The 19,216-nt window shown below is 46.8% G+C and overlaps 1 protein-coding gene across 1 annotated transcript in view; it reads right to left on the bottom strand.

Moving 5' to 3' along the window:
- The window catches only part of COL6A3 (collagen, type VI, alpha 3), a 97,265-nt gene that overhangs the window by 9,316 nt on the left and 68,733 nt on the right, over nt 1–19,216 (bottom strand). The window contains exons 26-42 of the mRNA XM_008586105.1: nt 18,446–18,508; nt 17,502–17,564; nt 16,015–16,065; nt 15,752–15,787; nt 15,215–15,277; nt 14,227–14,289; nt 11,747–11,779; nt 11,625–11,661; nt 11,508–11,519; nt 10,918–11,411; nt 8,744–8,840; nt 7,476–8,174; nt 6,098–6,200; nt 3,807–4,038; nt 3,536–3,659; nt 1,866–2,129; nt 783–881 (exon numbers count right to left, since the gene is read on the bottom strand). Coding sequence (XP_008584327.1) covers nt 783–881; nt 1,866–2,129; nt 3,536–3,659; nt 3,807–4,038; nt 6,098–6,200; nt 7,476–8,174; nt 8,744–8,840; nt 10,918–11,411; nt 11,508–11,519; nt 11,625–11,661; nt 11,747–11,779; nt 14,227–14,289; nt 15,215–15,277; nt 15,752–15,787; nt 16,015–16,065; nt 17,502–17,564; nt 18,446–18,508 — 2,533 coding nt within the window. The remainder of the gene's footprint in view (nt 1–782; nt 882–1,865; nt 2,130–3,535; nt 3,660–3,806; nt 4,039–6,097; nt 6,201–7,475; nt 8,175–8,743; nt 8,841–10,917; nt 11,412–11,507; nt 11,520–11,624; nt 11,662–11,746; nt 11,780–14,226; nt 14,290–15,214; nt 15,278–15,751; nt 15,788–16,014; nt 16,066–17,501; nt 17,565–18,445; nt 18,509–19,216) is intronic.

Here is a 19,216-nt window from a genome sequence, read left to right on the forward strand (position 1 = left end):
TCTATAAAGCAAGATTACACCTAAGTTCTCATGGAATGTTAATTTGTTGTATCAGTACCAACGTCTTTTGCTGAACACTCTTACACAAAGCATGCTGACTATTTTAGTAACTGGTTTCTGGTGGGTGAACAAGTAAAGCTGACATTCCAGTGTATGAGGATCTTCCTTGCCCAGGAACAAAAGCAGGTGGCAGCTGTCAGTTTCCAAATTCCCTCTGACTAGTCATGAACTTAACATAAAATGTGCACACACTCGGGGCTCAGGCACACAAGATACTGGTACGATAGAGTAAGCCAGGGCGTGGGCTTAGTGAACTTGGATCAGAACATCCCCCGGGGCACGTCCAAACCCATGTGTCTCATAGTTCCAATCTGAGTTGTCTTGTGTTCTTCTAAGCAGTTTTTTATCAGATTAAATCACTGAGTGGATGAAACCCCACTCTTTGCAGCATTACAGACCATAAATCAACTCCAGTCCCAATAAGAGATAGAAGGAAAATGACTAATGGATACATGAATTCTGGCTATAGCCCCGAGAGCAACTCCCATCTGCTTTTCTCTGAGAGCCTCTGAGGGCCGGGCAAATCTCCATTTACAACTGGGAACACGCAGAGAAAGACAATGACGGGCCACGCAGAGAAGACTCACAACTTTCCCCATGGAAGTCATGCCTGGCCTGAATTAGAACCCAGGAAGATGATCTAGAATCAACATGTCAAAAGCTTTAAAATTTTTGGAATACCTTCTTAGTGCCATTAATGGACCTAATTTCTCACAACTCACCTGTTTCAGTAAGAGCCAGTGGTTCTGTGTTCACCATGAGATTGATGGTTGCACTGGAAGCTAACCTTGCTGACTGTGCAGGTGGAGGCTGAGTTTTCTCTATAAAAGAAAAATACATGCAACTAGTCGGTAAGTCAGAACTTAAGGGTTAGGAATCCTTAGCAACTGACGCTAACACAGAGGCCCACGAGGTCTCTACATACACCACTATGTCTGCAGTCTGCAAGCTGAATCCATCTGTTGACAAGAAAGTGGAGGAAATCCTTGAACGTCTGAACAAATCCTCTCATCTCCCACATAACCTCTTCTGCTGCCAGCCAGGAAAACAGAGCCCTAGGGTTGGAAGGGTCTTCAGACTCCTATCTCTATGGGCCACAGCCAGGGTGGCCAATGGGAGTTCCCTTTCCTCAAGCATACCTCCCCGATACCTACGAGGCTGGGTGAAGAGGAGGGGAGACCTCCCCGCCAACCGGGAGCATGGGGGGTCAGGAAGAATGGGAAGGGGAATCCAGAAAACTACAAAGAAGAGCGAGAACGGCTATGAGTAATCAAGAAAGGCTGGAAAGACATGCACAGGGCAGGCTCAGTGATGCAGAGGAGAGTGGGAAGACAGCTGGCCCAGCACAGAGGGACGGGGGAGCTGATGCTGATACTTTTCTGCAGTAGCTGCAGACATCCCACCACCCAAGGGTGACGAGACTTCACGGACTCCACGACTCCCCAAGGAGCCAGTGACTCACTGGTGCTTTCCACGCACTGAACGTGGAACTATGGGCAGGGTGGTGGGCGGTAGAGCACCCCTGCTAGGTTAAGAGGCTATATTTCCCCAGATGCTACGCTGGAAGGGGCTGTGCTCAGGCCAAATGGATCCATAACGTGGCCCGGGACCCCAAAGGTGGGCCAGCACTTCACATGAAATCCCATTTTCCGTCTGTCATTCTATAAAGTTAGGGGACATTTGAACCACCCAGGACTGTTTGTTCAGCTAGTTTTTGTTGCTATTTCAGAATAGATTCAATAAATAAGAATTGTTCCCTTCTTGTCCTGTTTGCATGGCTTTTCTTGAACCAACTGTGCACTTACTTGTACTGAAGCTTCCTTGGTAGGTGGCTCTGATATGGGTCCTCAGGTAGCAGACCACCATGACATGGTACGTCTGCCCGGGGATCAGACCCCCGATGACACGGTCCGTGACTGTGAGGTTCTGCTTCAGAACCAGGGACTGATCGTGGGCCGAGGTGACGGTGAGGTCATAAAAATAAGGACTGGGGGGCTCGGGCCTCTCCCAGTGGAGCTTGGCGCTGCTCTCTGTGACCTCAGACACCTGAATTTCTCGGGATGCCTTAACTGAAAAATAGACCAAAGCAGAGTGGAGAGATTTTTAAAAATCCTATATGACTGTAGCACACAGGCAAGAGGGAGAATCTGAAAGAGAGGTGTCAACAGAGAGTTGATCTGAAATTTAGCTGAGTCAGGGCACTAATTTCTCGTTCGAGCTCCTGGGAAATATTAATCTTGTAATGTATAAGTATATATGAAATGTAAAATTCATAGTAATTAAAAATCTCATTATTCATTAACAAGGTGAATAACTACCAAATTGAAAATCTCTACTGTTAAGAAGTTACTTTGAAAATGCAAGGTCCGGCATGCTAACCATAAGTTAAGCGTTCAATACAAAATGAGCCCCATAATTTTGAATACATTAGGACATGAAATTTTAGGGCATGACATGAAAATCCTTTAAAGGAATCTCTGCTTTCTCTCCATTCATAAAATGAAGACAATTTCCATCTTTTCATGAGCACATACATTCTGCCTTGTGACATGCTGTAGTTTCTTCTAATATCTCCTCTGAAGAAAAATAAAATAGCACACTCGGGGTCTCATTAAACCCACCTACCCCTTGTACCTAATTTGGTCTGGAACATATTTTTCTCTTTGTCAATATGAGCATGCAGCTCAGTCTTGGGGGGGCGGGGCTCTGACTTTTCATTTTGCTGAACTTAACACCCTGATACTGTCTCACTGCACAGCCTGGGGCCCTTTTCCTGTGGGCATGAGCTTTGGGGCAGAGACAAAGTTTGTAACTATAAAGAGCCCATCCAGATCTTTTTGAGTCATATTCTATGGGAAGCAGGTCTGGCTTCAGAAACCAAGGATGGAAAAGGTCCACTTTGCCTCCTAGGAACCGACGGCAGGCTTTTCTTTCTTTCTCTCTTGCCTACTAAATACGGTCTAAAACCCTACTTTGACCTAGAACCTCATCCCTTTAGCTTAAGACAGCTGGATTTCCAAGCCAGATGAGCTGTGCCCCCCTGACATCCCAGAGAGAATGGGGAGCTCTCACCCACCGTAAGGCAGGGGCTGGGGCACAGGGTGGGGCAAGGTAGAGAGGAGGTGGCGAGGCTGGAGACCCATCTCAGCTCCTCTTTGCATGGGACCCACCAACCAGACAGAGGTCCTAAGAGAAAGACTGCAGTCTATTATAGAAGAGGAGTTGTTTTGATAATGCCCTGCTCTGACCAGCACCTTTTAAAATACATCATCCAGATGTACCAATCTCAGATCAATGACTCTATTTTGACATGCCCTTGATGCACTAAATGAGGACATAACAAGATGCAGCCCCAACCCTTTTAAAATACATCATCCAGATGTACCAATCTCAGATCAATGACTCTATTTTGACATGCCCCTGATGCACTAAATGAGGACATAACAAGATGCAGCCCCAACAAGGGCTTTCTTACCCAGAGGCTTAGCAAGGACTGACTTGGCGGTGCCTGGTTTGGCTGCCTGTGACCTGGGGGCCTCAGGCTTGGTGGCCACTGGTTTTGCAGCAGTGGTGGTGGCGGGGGGTCTTACAGCTGCTGGCTTCACCACTGCAGGATTCGCTGCCACTGGCTTTGCTGCTGCAGGACTCATGGCCGCTGGTTTTGCCACTGCAGGATTTGCTGCCACTGCAGGATTTGCTGCCACAGGCTTTGCTGCTGCAGGACTCATGGCCGCTGGTTTTGCCACTGCAGGATTTGCTGCCACTGGCTTCACCACTGCTGCTGGCTTCACAGCCACTGCAGGTCTGACTGTGGCCATCTTTGTGGCCACAGGCTTGGCAGCAGCTGGCTTTGCGGAGGGCAGATTTACGATAGTTACTGGTTTTGTAGTGGTGGTCACTGGTTCTTTTGTGGTCACTGGCTTCGTTGTGGTCACTGGTTTGGATGTAGGACTTGAAGTAACATTATTTGGAGCATTTCTGTTAAAACAAATTAAATGTTACCTCTGTTTGTACTTTTGCCTGCTATCTAAACCAGACAAAGATATAACCCTGTGAGCCACGTGAAATTTGCTGTTTTAGCAAAATGTATGTTGTAGTTTCCATAAATTATGTTTAGTATTGAATGTATTAAATTCCTTCCTTTTAGGATCTCTGCCACAAAAAATATGGAACAACATGTTAAAAGCAGAACATTAAAAATAAAGCTTATATTTTACATCTGACATCTTATTCTCAATGTATAAAATAAAGGCAGAGAGAAAGTAAAAGAGACAATAATTAATAATATTTAACAATGTTCTAATTATAACAGTTAACCAACTGAAACATATACACCAAAAATTAAGTAAAATCTATAATTAGCTACTTTCACTATAAGAAAATATCCACTCAACAAAATGCCAAGTTGAGCTGGAAAATTAAAATGTCAGCATATACCATTTTGCCCCCAGGGCTTACTGCTAGAAGCGTGCATATTTTTTATTTGTGTTAATTTTTGTGTACTTGGTTTATTTTTACAATTTCTCTATCTGTTATGAATCCCTAGAGAGAACAACAGCGTAATCAAACAGACACGATGGCAAAGACCCACACATTGTGCCTTTCCTGATCTTAGATGAAAATGCATTACTTTATAGCCATAGTACACTATATTCATAGCCATAGCATGTCACATACAGTGTATTCCCACGCTGACATCACAAAACTTCAAACACTAGGTTACTTTGCTAATTCTGTTTTCCTAAAGATAAGACGCTTGACCCAACTTTAGGGAATGTTCCAGAGAAATAATAAGGATCATTAAAGCCTAGGAAAATAGAACCTATAAATCTAGATCAAGCAAAGAGTAGAATCACAACAGCCAGATAAGGGTCCTCCCTGCCTTAGCAGGGCTTTTCAACCTACTATGCTGAGATTTGAAACCACTCCCTCTGAAGACAAGGCTGAAGGACTTCAGGGGTGATAGAGAGAAGGGATTGCAGTAGGAAGAGGTCAGCTTTCCTGCCCCACCCCAGAGGTCTGCCAGCAGTAAACCAGATATTCATTTTTCAAGGATCATTTAAATCCACATCTTATTGGGGTACAAAGGTCAGAACCCCCACTTCTCCCCAAAGTGTTACACACTGTGGCATTTACTTGAGGGGTACAAATTGCTGACACATTGTACAAGTTCAGATCCTGCAGCCACATCCCCCCACCTTGCCCTCTGTCACATGGCCACACGGTCATCCTCTCTGGAGCTGATATCACAGATGGAGTGGGGCAGGAGCCCCTGAGCATGTGCCAGGCAGCAGCACCACCAAGGGCACACGTCCTACCCATCCCAAGCCCTCCCACGAGTCCTCCCTGTAGAACAGCACGTTGCCTCCTATGCTACCGCCATCACATGTTACTACAACACTAGTAATTTTACAAAGACCTGGGGCCCATTTTTTGGATGTATTCCATCCTTCTTTACGAAAGCATTCCACACCAGATATGGTGGATTGTTTGGACACACGGCCTCAATTATCTACCTTCTCGGTGCCTGTGCCCTTTACAGTGTGATGGCAGGTCCTCCCATTAAGTCTAGTTCTCCACCCTTAAATCTAGGTGGGCCTTTGGACATGCTTTGGCCAGTAGCATGTGGCAGAAGTAACAGTGTGCTGGTTCTAACTCCAGTCTTGAGGCTTTGTGCACTTCCGCTTTTGCTCGTGGAATCCTGCCTGGCCACCTTGTGAACAAATCCAGGCTAGCCTACTGCAGAGTGAGAGACCACACGGAGCAGAGAGGAGCCATCCCAGCTGAGACCATCCTAGACCAGCTGACAGGCAGCCCAGCCAGAAATTGCTAACCTACAGAATTGCAAATTACATAATTGGTCATTGCGTTAAGTCACTAAGTTTTGGGTAGTTTGTTACGCTGCAAAATCTGATACAACAGATATTTTTAGAAGAAGAGCTCATGTGACCTTTGAGAAGTCACATTTTCTGGATTTCAATGTCCTCATCCATAAAGTTAGCAGTTGGTAAGAGAGACAATAATTATCATCACTTACATTTGTTTGTGACCAAACTTCACAGGATTCTTTGCTGGTTGGTCCCCTTGGAACCAATCACACTGTTTCCTGATATCTGGAGACAAGTAAAAAGCATTTTCACCTAGAGAAAAACAGAGAAAAAAGTATTTGAACTGCACATGAATCACACAGAAATTAAAATTAACCTGCAAATGAGTTAAATGGATCACACAATATTTATTTAGCCCATAAATATTTGTTAAATTGATTCCTCCAGACACACTAAAATCTCGTGGTTTTAAGCATTAACTGTGATGGTACTTGATCCATGAAACATCTTAAGCCAATATGCTCTATTTGGCAGTATGTGGGTGATCAGGTTAAAGAAAATATTTACACAACATGAGGGAGAAGACAACAATAGAAGAAAAAATCAAGGCGAGAGTTCAACAAATTCCAAGTTCTTGAACATCAAATTATAATCCAATTACCCTTAATACTTTCTCAATGCTTTCTTTAACAAAACTTTTGTTTTTAAATTTCTAAGGACAGGAACGACAGCCCCTGGGTGAACGTGCTGGCTGACATTTGCTTCACGTTTTTTCCCTGAATCTTTGTGGGGACAGGCCTTCTCAAGGTCGATACTGTTTTCACAGACCTCAGCCTTCTCTTGGATAATAAACTCTCAGCACATACATGTTTATTTATACTTTAGAAGTCTCCCTTGTTGGTTCGACACTTTGCCGTGCTGGCTCTGAGCTGTGTACTGTGCCAGGCTCTGGGGAATGTGATGGTGAACTAAACACCTCCCCCAGGAGAACACAGTCTACTGGGGACCCCAGACCCAGAAACAGATGGCCAAGAGGCCGTGGAACAGACACCGTAGGGACAGTGTCCAGATTAACCATGCATGGGCCTTGGGAGTGGGAGCTGCCACGGTGAGCAGGGGCAGCTGGCGATGAGTTTGGAAGATGAATGTGGATTTGCTGCTAAGGTAGGGTGGACAGCATTCCAGGGAAGGGGTCCCAATGGCAAAGATGCAGAGGGATCCAAGCCCAGGTCAATGCAACTCCTTCTAGAAGCTTCTCCCAATTTCCTCAATAGGATACACTTTTATTATGACATGCCAGCATATTATGTCACATGTAATACATGTAACCTCAGGGACCCCAACAGTGCTTTATGGCTAGGAAGTACCCTGTCAATCTGGTGGAATAAATGGGTGAGTGAAGACAAGGATGGTCGTCTGCATGTTCCCTGCGGACTCTGGCACACGAGAGGTGTTAATGTGTATTTGTTGGGTGGATCAGCACATCGGTTGTCCTTCCCATGACTGCTCCCTGATCCCTTGTGGCCCAATGGTGAGGCCTACCACAGAGCCATGGCCAGGGCACACACTGTGCAACACAGGACTTACTGCCCACAAAAGATGGTAACAGCCTCCCGAAGCGCATCAAAGGCTCTTCGTTGAGCTCGGTCGACTTGTCCACTAGCTTGAAGAAGACGTCGTTGGGCTCGCTGGCAAAGCCATACACCTCCTTGATGTTCACCTTCCTGCCGATGCCCAGAACCACAAAGAAGTAGCCTTTGCACTTGGCCTGCAAGACAGCTTTCTGGGCCTCCTCCAGCTGCTGCTTCTGCACCTCGCCCGTCAGCATCAGAACCACAACTTTCAGGTCCCGGGGGTTTGGTGCACTTTCAAAGATGTTCTCTATGGTGTAGTCAATGGCACTGCCCAGGGCCCTGGTTCCCTGCAGCTGCGTCATTCCGCTGCTGAGGAAGTCCACCAGCTTCCCCTTGGAGCCGTAGTCGGTCAGGGAGAACTCCACCTTCACAGGCGGCACGCTGGCATTGCCCACGGACGCGTAGGGTGCCTGCTGCACCACGGCCACTCTGGCAAAGTGCTGGGAGGCCTTGGGGTCTGGACTCACGTCCAGTTGTCTGACCAGGTACCCTATGAACTTCTTCATCTCATTGAACTGGAACAGACTGGTGGTCTCAGCGCTGTCTAAGATGAAAGCCATATCGATGTCCACATCGCTGCCGGCCGCTCTCCTATCCCTGAAGGCAGGCCTCCAGCTGCCAAATCCACAGGATGGGTCAATGTTGCAGATGTCTAGAAAGAAGCACGGTAGCACGTTTATTCTGTGACTCCCAGAGCAGGACACCGTCCATCAACCCACTGGGAATCTGGGTTAAATTTGCCACATAACATAGAAACTATTGATATCTTGCTGCCTTAATTGTGGTCAGAGTTCAGTTTCATCACCTAATACTTAGATGAAATAAATCAGTAAACTAAAATCTTTGTAGCATACCATGGTACTGGCATTAAAAAAACGGAAAAACTACCTTAGTTCTTTGCTATTCTTTGAAGAAATATGTTCTAGAAAGACACTAGAGCCAAACATTTCATTCTAGATTCTAAGGTCGAAATTTAAGCAGACCCCACCTCCTTTGTCACCTATGATACTGAGAATCCCCCTTTCTGAGAGGCTCTGTTTTGGGGGGGTCCACTTGAAATATGAAACTACTTAAGTAGTATTTACACTGGTAAATATAAAGCTTTATGATTCTCCATTGAACTCAAGCTCTTTATACAGGGAATTCTTCAGACGTCCCTCTGTGGATATTATGTTTTGCAGTTGCAGCTGGACAGACATTCCCATTAGAGGAACACCTTACCCAAGCAAACGTGACAAGTAAGGACGTTCTTCAGGAAGTTGGTGAGGTCTCCCCCCGCGGGCAGGACGAGAGCATGCCCAACCGCCGTGTTGTTGATCTGGTTTAAACACAAGGAAATGCTAGGTAGGATCTACATGATACGGAACTATTTGAAATGTAGCTGAGGAATAAATCAAAGTCACATCAATAAAATAAACTTCCCAAGAGCTCGGCATCTTCTCATTTTAGGGGTGGGGTGGGGGAGGCTCTGAGTAGAACAGGAAAACATAGGTATTATTTGAATGAATAAACTCCTGCACTGTCTGCAGGACCTGAAGCAACAATATTTAACCTCTCCAGGGTCTGAACCCCAGACCCAGCTATAAAACGGGGATAATGGTACCTTCTTTAATGGATTATTTGGAAGATTAAATTAGATAATGTATAAAGTGCCTGGTGTATCCTCTGACAAGTAGAGGGGCACTTAAATATTATCATTATTTTCAGTGTTTCAGCAGTAAGGGCAGCCAGCAAACATCAGCACCATCCCCTCCCCACCCTCTCGGGTCTAGCTGATGACAACGCAAGTGACGAAATCATTTCTATTAGAAGCAAAAAGTCCTGCCCATCAAAGTGCCTGGCACGCAATCAGTAATTACTCATTAACTAATAACTAATCTGAATGAATGAATGAGTGAGTGAATAATTGTTGAAGCTTGCTGAAGCCATGCTGTAAAGAAACACATGCGGTTCTGGGTCACTCAGCCCACACAGGGAAGATGCACATACATGGGCCCCTCACAGAGCTTATGGCTGGGGCCCGAGTTTAAGGCTTGATTCCCATGCCCAGTGCTCCATGCTCACACTGGCCTGCAGCCTGGCAGAGTAAACACCAAGAGACCCAGCTGTTTCTTGCTGACATGGGCAATGGTAAGTCCATAGACTGTCCAGTTTGGAAGGAAAGACATCAGAGATCACATCACTCCAGCCTCATCTTACAGCTGGGAAACCTAAGATTCCAGGAGGTTAATGACATGTGTATGTTACTTTAAATGGGCAGGTGGACGGGAACTCAAGCCAAGGCCTCCTGACTCCTGGTCTAAGACATTCTCCCTTCACACCTATCATCCACACGTCTTGAACAGTACCACCAGAATTAGCACTGAATGCATGTTAATTATAGTAATTAAACAAGTTATTCAACTGACTGACAAGGGGCCCTTGGTTTCTCTCTGGGCTGAACCTCGGAGACTGAATGCAGAAAGGTTTGCACAGTGGTACAGATTAGGGGGTGCTAGGGTCACTGATGCTTTGGTCCTGGTCTAAGACATTCTCCCTTCACACCTATCATCCACACGTCTTGAACAGTACCACCAGTATTAGCACTGAATGCATGTTAATTATAGTAATTAAACAAGTTATTCAACTGACTGACAAGGTTTCTCTCTGGGCTGAACCTCGGAGACTGAATGCAGAAAGGTTTGCACAGTGGTACAGATTAGGGGGTGCTAGGGTCACTGATGCTTTGTGGACCTCACTAAGAGACTATGGGTCTCCAGGGCTAGCCTGAGAGATTATCCCTCCAGGGCTGGTTGGGACAGAGTGGGGTGGGGTGTTAGCAGCACGTGGGCATCGAAGTCTGATAGACCAGAGTCTCGTCCCCAATTGAGCCCTCCATGAGCTTCAAGATCTTCTCATCCATAAGGTGAGACTCATGATACAAACCTCACCGACCTGTTCTGGGAAGTGGCTGCCCAGACACGGTCAGCCACAGCTCAGAGTGAGCATGTGGGGCCATCTTGGGAGAAGCCAGAGCTGACCCAAACTTCCATCTCCTCATGAACGAAGCAAACAATGCATACCACCCCCACTAGCAGATAGAGCATGTCCACCAGCACTGACACCTTGGTCAGGGCAATGCAGAGGACACAGACCCTGTCCAGCTGCCGAGAGCTGACAACATGCAAGGAGAAACCTGGAGGGAGTTAAGTTGGAGGCATCTGCATGTTGATCCAGCACCAGAGCCACAAGGCTGTCCTGGAAATCTCACAAGAGAGGTTCTTAGTTAGATTGGCTCCGCTAGGACCTTTAGAAGCTATGGGATATGAATCCACCAAGGAAAGAACAGATGTGCCTGAGGACCTTCTAGAGCCCACAGAGAGAGGCAGAAGCCAGCCAAGCACAAGGGCACAGACCTGCAAGGCGTTGATGAGCTGCCGGTCCTCCTGGCTCGTCAGGAACAAAGGCGTGATCCCTGCATCTGAGAGCTTGAGCACGGCCTCTCTGAGCTGTGGGGATGCCCTTGTGGGCTTAGTGCTGAAGAAAATGGCCACTTTCCTCATCAGGAATCCATTCCTCACTCGCTTAAATGTGTTTCTGGCCACGAACGACATGGCAGTTTCCAGACTCTGCTGCTTGGACGTCAGAGACAGCTGAAGGTTCTTAATCTTCTCCAAGAGGGCGGACTTCTTCTTGGAGTCAGCAAAGCGGATCTCCGTGGTCACCTCGTTGTTGTAGGTGACCACAGCCACTCGGGCCCCCCGCGGGCAGTTGCTCTCGGCAACGGTCAAGTCGCCCACAATGCTCAAGAGCACATCTCTCATCCGGCTAAACATGTCTGGGGTGACCCCCTCGGAGGTGTCTAAAGCAAAGGCTAGTTCTGTCGGGAAGACGGGGCATTCCAGGGGCCCTGTGGAAAGTGGGGGGTTTTCAAAGCAAACTTTACTTACTGGAAAAGGGGTCTTTCTTTCCTCAGAAGACAGTCAAATCACTGAAGTCGACTTACCATAGCAGCAAGCTAGAAGAGACAAAGGAAAGAACAGGTGAAGATGTGCCCACCGCGTGAGAATTTCAAATGCAAAACCATAAATGCGTCGCAGACAAAAGAAAACAGGGTACTTACGACATTTGTCTTTGATGCTTTGGACGAGGCCACATTGCTTTAGGAGGGAAGAAAGAGCACGTGAGGAGAGAAGCAGATAAAGGCTCACAAAGCATGATTCGCTCTGGACACATGCAACTTACGTCTATGGAGTCGCCTCTGTTGCCTTTGTGACCCTGTAAAACCAAGGAAGGAAAGGCTGAGAGACACAGCAAAGGTACCAGGTGTGGCATCTAAAAGGACAGTCTCTGGCCCACAAAAACATGACAGAAACAGCACAGGTGGTCTGTGGATAACCTTGATCATTTATAACCTCTCCCTATAAACTTGATTTTATTACCTGAAGCAGCAAAAGACAGTGAGGTAATTTGGCTTTTAGAAAAGCTCTACACCCTGAAAGCCAGGAAGCTCATCACCAGTCAATGTAAATCCCACATTTGAGCCTGAGTCTATACACAGCACTTGTCCCTAGAGAAGAGCTTCCTTTCATGTGTGCGCTTAACACATCCCACGCCCACAGGGACGGTGAGGAGGGACGGTGAGGAATCACCAGGCTGTCCTTGTGCATTCCTTGTCTAAAGCATCCCGGCTGGATTCTGCCCCCCAGGAGCTCGAGGGATAGACTCATGGCTGCCCTCAGCATCTCATTCCAATACCTTGCCACCCTGATGGCCGAGCGGTCACCTCATGGGCCAGTGGGCATCGTTCCATAAGGCTGTCTCCACCTGCTTGGTCTTCTTTGGTGACTGGCCTAATGCTTCCCCATTCAACGCTTCACTGGCTATGGCAGCAATGAGACCCACCTGACCCAACCTTTTTCTCCCTAGTTCAACCAACTAATTTGTTAACCTTTCCTTCTAGGAGTGATTTTCCAACTCCTGAGTTAGCTCTTCCATTCATCATTGAAACATCGATTTAAAACAAGGAGGCAATATCAAAAGAAATCCAAATAAGGAAACAAATACTTTAGCAATAAAGAGATAACGGCAGGCCTGCAGGAGGACAGCCTCCTGGTTCCTGGTGGTCGCGCAACTAGCAGGTTTTAAACCGCGAGCCAGTGGCTGCCTTAGGAATAAGCACGCTACTTCTCCAAGTCACAAGCAAGAGGTATTTAAATTTGCAATCTCTCGTTTTCCTCCTCTACACTAACTTCAAACAAACCCATACCAGGAAATTATAAAGGTATATTTTGATACACCCTAGACTATAGAGTATCACATAAAATTTTTTTAAAGTTTCTTGTTACTCTAAAACTCAAAAGCTTTTTTCTCCATTGTGGTATCAGAAGAGAAGTGTCAAAAAACAAACAACAAAAATTCAGCACACCTTCACCTTCTCTGTGAGGAAGAGAGGTGGTGGGGGGTTCCGGGGAGCCGTGTGTAAAGTATTAACCCCGGGGGGCTTCGGCAGACCTGGATAGGTACTTACAGACGGTCCCGGGTAGCCAGGGTCTCCCTTCTGTCCAACTGCCCCCGGAGGTCCTGAATTTCCCTACAGAGGGCAGAAGAAGCATTGCTCAATTGTGGCAGAAAAAGGAAAACTCTCGGCTCCCACAGCTGGAAGGAATGGTGAAGGTGACCTAACCCAACGTCCCCATCACCACGAGAAATCTCTCATTCAAGGTAGCTTGATTGTCTCCAAAATCCAACTGTAGGGACAAGCGACCTTAATAAGCTGATTTGAGTCCCCCCCCCGGCCCCGCGCCCAGCTATGTTCTCTGGCAGGTTAAAGTAAGACAGATGCTTGCCCGAGAAGTGTCGATCAGCCTATCTATGGATGCCCAAAGGAATTAGATCATTGTCCGGTGCAGATCATCAGCCCAGCGTCTGAAAACCCCGCCTCGAGTAGTAAGTGATCTAGCTCGACTGTTTTCACTGCTCAAATGAACAGGATAATGATGATGAATTTTTAACTATATTTCAGGTTTAAAATAACTGTTAGCAGTGTTTACCCACATCCGGACCACAATTTGCTAATTCAAGACCCATGCACTGATAGGAGGGGGAGTGACCGTCACTGAAGAGAGCAGTCTGGAACCAAAGCTGCCAAAGGAGAAGGGTAAGGAGCCGCGGTTCACGCACTTCATCAAACCCCGTAGCCTCACCACCTGGGTGCATGTGGCCTAATGTGACTTCCCATGTCACCCGTTCTGACACTGGGGTGATCATGAGTAGTGACCTGTGTGGTGTGTGAGAGAAGGGGCTCTTAGAGCCTCCCATGAGGGAAGACAGCCGCGGACCACCGNCGAGCCAGTGGCTGCCTTAGGAATAAGCACGCTACTTCTCCAAGTCACAAGCAAGAGGTATTTAAATTTGCAATCTCTCGTTTTCCTCCTCTACACTAACTTCAAACAAACCCATACCAGGAAATTATAAAGGTATATTTTGATACACCCTAGACTATAGAGTATCACATAAAATTTTTTTAAAGTTTCTTGTTACTCTAAAACTCAAAAGCTTTTTTCTCCATTGTGGTATCAGAAGAGAAGTGTCAAAAAACAAACAACAAAAATTCAGCACACCTTCACCTTCTCTGTGAGGAAGAGAGGTGGTGGGGGGTTCCGGGGAGCCGTGTGTAAAGTATTAACCCCGGGGGGCTTCGGCAGACCTGGATAGGTACTTACAGACGGTCCCGGGTAGCCAGGGTCTCCCTTCTGTCCAACTGCCCCCGGAGGTCCTGAATTTCCCTACAGAGGGCAGAAGAAGCATTGCTCAATTGTGGCAGAAAAAGGAAAACTCTCGGCTCCCACAGCTGGAAGGAATGGTGAAGGTGACCTAACCCAACGTCCCCATCACCACGAGAAATCTCTCATTCAAGGTAGCTTGATTGTCTCCAAAATCCAACTGTAGGGACAAGCGACCTTAATAAGCTGATTTGAGTCCCCCCCCCGGCCCCGCGCCCAGCTATGTTCTCTGGCAGGTTAAAGTAAGACAGATGCTTGCCCGAGAAGTGTCGATCAGCCTATCTATGGATGCCCAAAGGAATTAGATCATTGTCCGGTGCAGATCATCAGCCCAGCGTCTGAAAACCCCGCCTCGAGTAGTAAGTGATCTAGCTCGACTGTTTTCACTGCTCAAATGAACAGGATAATGATGATGAATTTTTAACTATATTTCAGGTTTAAAATAACTGTTAGCAGTGTTTACCCACATCCGGACCACAATTTGCTAATTCAAGACCCATGCACTGATAGGAGGGGGAGTGACCGTCACTGAAGAGAGCAGTCTGGAACCAAAGCTGCCAAAGGAGAAGGGTAAGGAGCCGCGGTTCACGCACTTCATCAAACCCCGTAGCCTCACCACCTGGGTGCGTGTGGCCTAATGTGACTTCCCATGTCACCCGTTCTGACACTGGGGTGATCATGGGTAGTGACCTGTGTGGTGTGTGAGAGAAGGGGCTCTTAGAGCCTCCCATGAGGGAAGACAGCCGCGGACCACCGCACAGCGGGGGTCTGAAGGCCCTGGGTCGAGGCTTGGGGTCCCACTCTTTCCCCCCGTTCTATCACTGGCCAGGCTGCAAGTGAAGGAGCATAATTTTCAAGAGCTCAGCAGCTCATCACGCTGCCACACACGTTCTCATCCCCACCCGCAGCCAGACGCAGGCAAACTCACCCTTCGGCCTCGGATGCCTTTGGGTCCCGGTGACCCGCCCGGCCCAGGCTCGCCAGAGGTACCCTGAGAAGAGAGCCAAGAAGCGGCATGTTACACCCTGGAAGGGATGGTCTAGCTGATGGTCCCTGACACAGGACCCCAATGGGACATGTGGGCCACACTTTCCAAGACAGCCAAATGGTTAACTCTGATTTACTCTTCCAGTAGGTTGCTAGCATATAGTGGCATTTGCAGACAGCCTTTGTTTATTTAATCAATAATGATAATGTCATATAAGTTATAGCATCTTACAGCTTACAAAGAACTTTTATTGGAGTGTTACCTCATTTAAACCCACAAGCACTATGACAAATGCATATTGTCATCTGTATTGACAGATGAGGGAGTGTCATAGAGAGGGTGAGGTCTTTCCCACGCAGCCCAGTTAGTAAGTGACTGACACAAGACTAAAACCGAGATATGCTGATTTCCAGTCCATGGACATGCCAGACTCATCTGAAAACAATGGTGATGTTTCACCACCAGGGAAATGTTTACCTTTGGTCCTGGGTATCCAGGGAATCCTCTTTCTCCCTGTAAAAGATAAATGAGTGACTCAATCTTTGGTTCTAATTTAAATTCATCTAAAATAAATTAATCTTGAAAGACAAAAAAAGTCTGGAGAGTCATCAAAAGAAAAAAATCACTAAAACACAATAAAATTGTAAGAAATAATTCTTTAAAAATACAACAGGTCAAAAGCTGTCCTTGGAGCCTCCTGGCCACAGGGACTCTTCTCAGAACCCTCAGAAGATACCTACTTTTTTGCCTCTGCGTCCTTCACTGCCAACTCCATCTCGCCCATCATCTCCCTGAGAGTGGAAAGAGAATGTCACTGCAAAGACCACCACAGCCACCATGTCTGCCTTGCTGTTCCCCCAAGCAGAGGGTCCTGAGTCCCTGAAATGCTTCCCGACCAAGGTCAGAAGCAGGAACACTACCCACTCCATCGTCCCCACCCTCCAGGTGTGAAGAAGACCGTCTGTACATGGTGACCTCAAAGGACTCCTTTAGCAAGACAGAGCTGGTAGACTGCAAATATTCAGAACCACGGGTAGCTGTGCAGATGTAGGATCAAAGACTCATCAAACCGGGGGATCTTAGAGTTGAAAGGAATCTTAAAGGCTGCCTTGATTCTATGCATATATGTGTCTTTGATTCCACTGCAAAACAGCAACACTGAACCCAGTCTCTCAGGCCCTCCTGAGTCTTCTGTGCCCAAAACTTACTCCCTTTCCTGAGCCCCTTCCCTTTTTTCAAAGCCATCACCTCCAGACCACCCCCCTTTCCAAACACCTTCCTCTCTGTATGCTCAGATCTGTCTTTATGGCTCTCTCATGTGGGGCATTAAGAACTGGACCGTTAATTATTTCAGAAGGATCAGAAGAATTTATGTGAAATATACATTAATATCTCTAAAACATGTAGAGAAATCACAACTTAGTTAATCTACAGTTTCAAGCAGACATCAACAACTAGAAAGCTGCCATCTCAAATTTATGGAAACAATCAGGAAGAGATTTCCTTCAACGGTTTAAATAGAATTTAATGTCTAATTTTTCTCCCTCTGCTTCTGAAACTAAAAGTAATAGACATAGATTTTTTTTTAACTTCGGTTACCTGGGGAAAAGAAACATAAGAAAAATATTTCAAAGCTTGGAAATTATAACCGTCAGACCAACCTGGTTCATTTATATCATTTTGGGGTGTGGTGACTCAATTTAGAAAAATTCCCAATGGACTGTAGATTTTTTTTTCCTACATAGAAATGTATATCACAAAATTATTGTGAATGAGTATTTGGAGTATTTTTAAATAACATTTCCAAAAATGAGTTATAGAGGTAATAATTTCTATTCCTGGGATGTCTCAGTCAAAAGAAATTGTTTCCATCTGGATTGAGATCTTATCAGATCCAATTTCATTCTAACCCAAGGACAACTACGTCTTTGCAGAAAAGCTCCATCTAGACATGCCCACAAAGCATTTGCAGGACCTAGAGTGAAGGCAGCCCAAGCTTCAGCAAACCACCACATTCACTCAGGAGAAATGTCCCCTCACCCCCCACCAATGAAAGAAAACTAATTTTGAGACTTGTTTGCTGTTATAAGCAGCAGATTTCACTGTCTCCAATCGTGTCTCCAATAACTCAAGAAGCAATGATCAAGCTGTCTCTACTTGGAACCCATCTCCCAGCTTCCTGTTTAAGAGTTCGGGACAACCAGGCCCAGGCGTATTGCGACCTTACCGTCTCCCCACGAGGGCCGCGGCTCCCAATTCCTCCCTTTGTTCCTGCCTCTCCAGGCTCACCCTAGACAGAGAAACAAGGCTGAGGTGACGCACACGTGGTTCCAGCCCTGCCTTGCTCCAGATCCTGACCCAGGAGCCGCTGCAAGCTACTTCCCCTTGTAGGTTTCAACGAAATGACGCTGTAGTCGCGACATTCATGCATTTGCGTGTGGACTCCTAGAAAGGAATCTGGGAAGGCTGTGTTTGTTCTTTTCATCTTTGTGCTGTGGGAGACAGCCTGACAGGAAGAGAGAGAGAGAGGCCACGGGAGAAGGAGGTGTGAAAGGCAGTGGGCCTGGAACTCAGCCGTGACCCCAACACCACCAGCCAGGCAGAGGGACCGTTGGGGATTCGCACGAGCACATTTCTTTTACTGAGGAAATGCTGTCTTTTCGGACGGCTGATGATAAATTGTGTTTCTTTCCAAGGCTGATGGAAAGCAGGTTCTCAGCCTGCATGTAACAAACTTGCTGTTGTCAGGAATAATCTGGATCTGGGTCTCCCAGATGCTCTAAACAAGGCGAGCAGAGCTGCTGTGTGTGCACAGCCTGTATTTAAAAATTGTGTGTTGCACTAATGCAAAAACTGTGCAAAGCGCTGCCCGGCTGTTCTGACGGCTCAGGGATGCTGTGCTGTTGGCACATGCCAATGTGAGAAAGGATCAGGCAACTTGCCAGCTGATGGCAGGTTCAGAGTGGGAGAAAGCCAGCCCACAGAGTGGGGACAGTGGCTGGGATGGAGATCCGGCTATCAACAGTGGAGTCTGGGGTGGGAACGGGCAGTGGAAAGGGGAAGGGATGTGCAAACCAAGCTGGTGGACAGAGTGACAAATGAGGAGGAGGGGACGTGTGCATCTGGCTGGGTCCCTGTCCTCAGGGGAGCTCTACCTTTCTCAGGACAAACCTTTCTTCCTAGGGGACCCACTCTGCCGCGTTCTCCAGGAGCACCAGCCGTACCTCCACTTCCCTGGAGCACAAGGAGAGGGTGTGTCAGAAAAGTATTCCTTCGTCCACGCAAAAGTGTCTCTGGGGCCTGGCCCCCCCTGCAGGAGGTCAGAGCCCACCGAGGACACGCAACCTGTCCTGCCTGCAAATCCCACACACTCAGTGCCGTGCAGAGAAATGGCTTGTGCAAATTTAAAATATCAGTGTCACGCCTCAGTGCCAGTTTTTACAAACACATGTTGCAGTTATGCATGGACATGTCCTAGGTTCCTAGCTACATGACAGGCCCCCAGATTTTACTTGACTTTGTTTTCCTTCCCATTCCCCACCCCCACAACGAGCACCTGATGTATACAAGTACACAAAATCCTGTTGAGTGAATAAACCAATGAATGAAATTAACTCTTAAAATGTGGTGCAGCCTACACTGCCCAGAAATGCCCTAAAACAGATGGCGGGAAAATGCAATTTAATAAGTGTTTCTGGGACTATGGGTTAACTATTTGACCATCTTTGCACCTGTGCCTTCTTAACTTCTTAATTAATTAGAAGATAAACAAGCGTTTTTGAAAAAAGCACAAAATCTTTAAAAATAGGTCTTTATGGAGGGACGTTCTAAGCAAGCTCCTACCTGCTGATAATGTGAAATTTTGTGTGCATTTAGGTAGTAACAGACAGGTATGTTACCAGTTCATTAGTCACTATTATTTTCTGTGACAAATGATAGGAC

The sequence above is a fragment of the Galeopterus variegatus genome, unplaced genomic scaffold (assembly GCF_000696425.1).
Source record: "Galeopterus variegatus unplaced genomic scaffold, G_variegatus-3.0.2 Scaffold3830, whole genome shotgun sequence".
Classification (NCBI taxonomy): Eukaryota; Metazoa; Chordata; class Mammalia; order Dermoptera; family Cynocephalidae; genus Galeopterus; species Galeopterus variegatus.